General features: G+C 36.6%; 1 protein-coding gene across 2 annotated transcripts in view; it reads left to right on the top strand.

The window, feature by feature from the left end:
• Window positions 1-5,296: 5,296 nt before the first annotated feature.
• Window positions 5,297-6,000, top strand: part of LOC131044895 (isocitrate dehydrogenase [NAD] catalytic subunit 5, mitochondrial) — a 64,848-nt gene continuing 64,144 nt past the window's right edge. Inside the window, exons 1-2 of one of the 2 annotated variants that reach the window (XM_057978374.2) lie at window positions 5,297-5,461; window positions 5,604-5,840. In XM_057978374.2, the coding sequence (XP_057834357.1) occupies window positions 5,625-5,840 (216 nt within the window). In that variant the 5' untranslated portion in view covers window positions 5,297-5,461; window positions 5,604-5,624. Of the gene's footprint in view, window positions 5,462-5,586; window positions 5,841-6,000 lie in introns of both variants that reach the window. The other variant, XM_057978375.2, reaches the window with a different exon arrangement.

Below are 6,000 nucleotides of genomic sequence, written 5' to 3'. Positions count from 1 at the left end.
TGGCTCCAAATAATAAAAGAGAAAGTGCTCAACAACCTTTTGTGAAGTTCAAACCGAATAAGGGAATCATCAAATTTAATGACAACAACAACACTCAAGTAGTAGTTGCAACAACAGGCGTGCCTCCTTTGTCCAAATACTTTAGAAAATAATTTACTCCTCTTAATGAATCTTTGCATAGTATGATGTCACAATTATTACAAAGGAATACATTGAAACCTCCCCATATTATACCAATTGATACAACTAAGCCTTTGCCACCTGCCTTTGGTTCCAAAGCCTTTTGCCAATATCATTGTCAACCTAGTCATGATACTGAAAAGTGTTATTCCTTGAGAAGTAAGATTCAAGACTTGATTGATAGCAATGTTATATATGTGGCTGGTGTGAATGATAAATGAAACAAACCAATAGCTCCTCCTAATCAAAATCTTCAAATTTTCACTGATCCTTTACTTCCCATTCCACTAATGTGATTGAGACTGATCGATTTGCCTTCTCTCTCAATGATCTTGGCCTTGAGTCTAATAATTTGGTGAAATGTACTGATAAAAATGAACCTCCTAAGAACTTATGCATTATATTTGATCCTAGTGAGAGTATTGAAGCACCCGATGGCCCATTATATATCATTGCGAGAATCAAAGGCATATCCTCTCAAGGGATGCTCATTGATCTGGCTTGTATGGTTAATGTGATAACTGGAGAATTTCTTTATACTTTACAATTTCATCAAGTGACATATGAGAAATCTGATGTGGTGATTAACATCTTTGATGGTTTCTCTTGTCCCACTATTGGTTATATTTCTCTTCCCCTTGAGGTTGGTAGTAAAACTTTAGATATAAAATTTGTTATAATTCCTACATTAGAATAATTTCATGTGAAGTTGGGACATCCTTGGCTCTCTTCCATGAAAGTGATCCCTTCTACTATTCATAAATGCTTGAAATTCCCTCTTGATGACAATATCATTACCATTAATCATAGCATGCACCAATCCATGATTAGGCAAAGAAATTTTTGTCTTGATTATTTTTGGTCTAAACAATTCCAACCCCTTTTTAGAAGTGATTCTCTTTTTCAACCTTATCAAAAATGGAAGAATGAGATGATCTTATCTCTGAGAAAACCTAGAAATCCAAAAACAAGTCTTCCTCCAACTAATGATCATATGCCTCTTCTTATAGATAAGTCTATTCTTCCTCCTAAGGATAGAGATATTTTTTTCTCATAAGGAAGAATCTATTCTTTTTTCTTAAGGATGAGTCTATTCTTCCTCCCAAGGATAGAAAAGATCTTCCTCATAAGCATTAATCTATTCCTCCTTCCAAGGATAAACACATTATTCCTCCTAAGGATAGATCTATTCCTTCTCCTCATGATGGACTTGGTCTCCTTCCCACACCTTATATTACTCCTTTATATGGTGTGGTTCTGCCTCCTACATCTTACAAAGGGAAGTGCCTGACATCTCCTATTTATCAACCCAAGAAACCTTCTCCCATGCATCCTTCCTTCAAAGAAGAAAATAAGCCTACGCTTGATGAACCTAAACCTTCACAACCTTTAGCTAAAATTAAAAGAAACTGTTGTGCAAGAGAATGCCGACAAAGACCTCGTGCGAGGGCTCATGAAATTGCTTCTCAAACCATTCCTTCCCCAAAGACACCAACTCTTGACATAATTCCATTTTTTCAACCTTCTCCTAATGAAGAGGTTCAACCTAAATCTCCAAGACGTAATATGATTAAGACAAATGATGGTTCAAGTTCTATTCCTATTAGAGCTCCTATTGTTGTTAATCTTGATGAAGAAATAGGTGAGAATGTTGGTAATGATGAGAATGTTGATCCTAGTATTTTAGATGATGAATATGAATATGTTGATGTTGACAATGATTTATCTAAACAATTTTCAAAAGCATTAATCCCAACTCCAAGTGACAAACAAAGTGACTCATAATTAGAACATGGTCCTTATTTGGAACTTATGATAGCTCCATCTACTGTGCTTGATGTAGTTCCTCTTGCATATTATCCACCTTCCCGAAACAATGATGAGCAAGATTAGGAGGCGGATGACTTGCTTGATTAGCTTAACTCGTGCCGTAGATTCTCCCCATGTCTCTTCTCTTGCTTGTTTGTGATCTTCTTCTATTTGTCTCTCAATTCTTCTATTTGTTGTCCCTAGTGTTGTCTACTTGAAGACGATGCAAAGTGTTGATATATGTTTTGGTCTCTCCTATGTTGACTCAAAAGACACAAGTGTCCATCTTCCATGGTGGCTTTTCTTTCTTTGGGGGCATATACTAACCCTAGAGTTAAGCGAAACCACCTCGCGCTTTGTGTTTTGTGTTCATTATCCTTTGATTTTTCCTCTCTTGGGGGCATATTAATGTGATAATGTGCTTGTCTTTTTGGGGAGTATCAAACCTTAAAGCAATTGCCCCCGACAAGGTGTACACAATTGCTTTGACGTGGGGGCATACACCTTGCTCAATGATTCTCTCTCTTGCATATCTTGATACTTAAGTTACTTAGCCTTTTTCTTTGTAATTTTGGTATTTTTACTTTTCATGACTCACAGTAAGAGAATCTTGCTAGTTTGTAGCCATGGTTCTCTCTTTCTCTTTCTCTCATGATGTCCCTTTTATCTTGTTATCGAAGTTGCAAGATCCTAAAGTCCACTGGGGGCTTGATGTATCTTGCCTCCTTGATGACTTGGTGAAAGTTTTCTTTGTGAACCCTTTGTACTTTACCAAGAGCATGACTGACTTCATACTCCCACTAAAGTGGGGGCTAAATGTATCATCCTAAAATTGCACTTAGGTTTTATGATTTTGACCATATTGGGTCCCTACCTTAGCGTTTGCACCCCTTGGCCTAATTGGGATCTAATTATGCTCATGCCCCTCATGAATTGCATCATTTTTACTTTTTCTATGCATTTGGCATCTTATCCTGCCTTGGTCCTAATTAGGACTAGGGCACCACGCTCTGGTCCCCCCTAATTTGGGCCCCCTTTAAACCCTTTGCCCTATTTCAAATTTGGGTGAGATTTCTCTCTCCGTGTCAGCTCATGTTGGGAAACTAGCAATTTATTCGAGGAACAAGTATAAAAGGAGGTTTTCCACTCTCATTTGACATCTATCAATCATCTATCAAGCATCCGACAATCATATGACATCAAGAATTCAAGTATTCAAGATAAATTGAGCATCAATCAATCTTCCTTCAAGCCTTGGAGTAACAATAAAGTCAAGAATCAAGTATTGAAGCAGACATCTTTCATCTTATTTTGTTGAATTTCTTCTTCATTTTTTTTTTGGTAACCACAAGGGTATCCCCACGACCCAGCCCAATGCCCAACCTACCTTACCTTGGTCTTATTTTATTGCCAAGCTGGGGTAAGGAAGAGGCGAGTTGGGGAAAGACTAATCCCCAGGGGTTGCACGCAATAGCCCACAAACCACATGTATCGGGTAAGCCCAGGCCTCAAAGTCAAACCCAAAACCAATGGGGAGCAAACTCACGACCCAAGCCAACTCCACTACCCATGCGGGCTGAATGCACAACACATTGAATTTCATCAATCTCTAGTAAATTGTAACTAAGTATTTTCATCCCACAAAATTCCATGTACACAAAATGGCATTGTTGATAGAAGAACATGATAGAGACACTGGTTCAAAGATATAAGGTTGTAAACTGATAACAAGGTTTTGTGATGTATAGCTTAGAAGATAGAATGTTAATTAGGGATACTATCTAAGGGCACACCCCTATTAGGAGATATAAGTATAGGATATGGATCTATTCACTAGAATAGATGATATAAAGATACGATAGAATATATATAAGATATAAAGGAGATATAAGGAATGATATAAGTTGATATATGAATACAAATACATTTGAGTGATTAGTCTCGCCCCAGCTCGCCTCTTCCTTACCCCAACTTGGCAATAAAATAAGACCAAGGTAAGGTAGGTTTGGCGTTGGGCTGGGTCGCAGGGATACCCTTGTAGTTACCAAAAAAAAAAGGTAGAAATGAAGGAATATTGTGGGTTCCTCTTATGGTCCATAAATGCACAACACATTGAATTTCATCAATCTCTAGTAAATTGTAACTAAGTATTTTGATCCCACAAAATTCCATGTACATAGAATGACATTGTTGACAGAAGAACAAGATACATAAACTAGTTCAAAGATATAAGGTTGTAAAGTAATAACAAGGTTTCGTGATGTATAGCTTAGAAGATACCCTAATTCTATGTGGAGACAAACAAAACTTTACAAGGAGGTATATTACTTAATTTTCAGTCATTATTTAGCATTCCATCAAAAGGAGAACCTTTCATTACAACAATTTCATTTATGTTTATTTCAATTTCAAGGTTAATTCCAAAATAGGGGTTTAACCTAAGGCAAGCCCCTATTCCCAACCTGAATCCCTTTCTTTCTATGTGCAGGAAATAAGTACGGAGCTTCTATCTTCAGAATAGGCATTATTAATTTGCAGAGATGAATCAACCCTCTTTGACATGCAAAAAGTTAGGAAGACCAGAGTGACGGGGGCTCTGGTCTCAACATTTTTGGAGCCTTTTCGATGATTGGATCCAAATTTGCATATACTACTCAGATCTAGGTGTGTGTCTCAATCTCGCATCTGTAGCTCATTGTTTCCGCATATTAACCTCCATTTTTCAGCACTTTATCTTAATTCAACATTTCAACTCATAAAAGAGGGCAAACAAATTCACACACCCTTAAATCCAATCAATATTCAATCCTTTTTATTTTTGATTTGTGACTGAATCTATTGGATTCCGCCCTCTTTTGAATGTAATGGTAAATTAACAGTTTTAATCCCTCTCATGACGGAAACCCTGATTTTTCACCCATTACACTCATTAACTTAGACCCAAAACTCTTTTTATTGATATATATGAATAAACTTCCTGCAAATAACACAATCTTAAGATTAGCACATATATATTTCCACAATTCATGTATCAAATTTACACACAATCAAATTCAAAGGAGTTTGCCAATATGAGTATCCTTTATATCTGTCCCTAATAAATCAAAATAGCCTTCCAAACAACAATCTTTTAACTCTTTCACCATCTACAAAATAATCTAAAAAATTATTTTGAAACTCTCTTAAACACAACGTTTTCTAAAACTTTTTGAAAATTAAGATATATGTGTCTAAATATTATATGCTTACCGATTGCATTTATTTATTTAATTAATTAAACTAGATAATCATTCTAATTTTATAGTCAAAGCAAACGTGTTATTTATAATATTATTAAAATAAAATGACGACTTTTCAAAAATAGTCGTCCAACCTTTAATGGAGGAATCAGACTGTCAACTTTTTTAGAACTGTAAAGCGTTCTCTGCAACAGCGTAAAGGCCAACGCAAATACTGTTTGGAAGAATTCCTGGTAATCTTTCATAATTTTTTAGCTTTCTCAAATTTACAATGCATTAGCATGCTCGCAAATCTGGCAAATTTAAGTCCACAAGTTTAATGCAGATTCGTGTAGCTTTTTCTGATGCTGAATTTCAGATGATTTAAATCTTTAGGGCTCCCTGTGAACAATTTCAATGGCTGCAGCGCGTGGGGCTCGATCCTTTCTCAGAACTGTCTTAAGGCGTGACGGAAAGCCGCTAAATTGCATTGATGGTTTGACGGCGCCGGATTATTCTGGACTGTTGCCATTTACCAGACAACTGGGGTCTGTTGCAAATGGAGAAAAGATCCGTGCCACTTTGTTTCCAGGAGACGGTATTGGGCCCGAGATCGCTGAATCTGTCAAACAGGTAGTTTTGATATCTGTCTTCTGGTTGTTATAAATTTATCCGAGGATTTGATTGGATGCAAATATGCCTCTTAATTTCATGAATTCTGCAAAGCCGTTTTGAGTGATGAAACCCTAGAAGCCTAAGCTACTCCATTTGGTATCTGTGAAGCATATCGAAT

Source organism: Cryptomeria japonica, chromosome 1 (genome assembly GCF_030272615.1).
Source record: "Cryptomeria japonica chromosome 1, Sugi_1.0, whole genome shotgun sequence".
Taxonomy (NCBI): Eukaryota; Viridiplantae; Streptophyta; class Pinopsida; order Cupressales; family Cupressaceae; genus Cryptomeria; species Cryptomeria japonica.
This window is presented reverse-complemented; position numbering and strand designations above follow the sequence as displayed.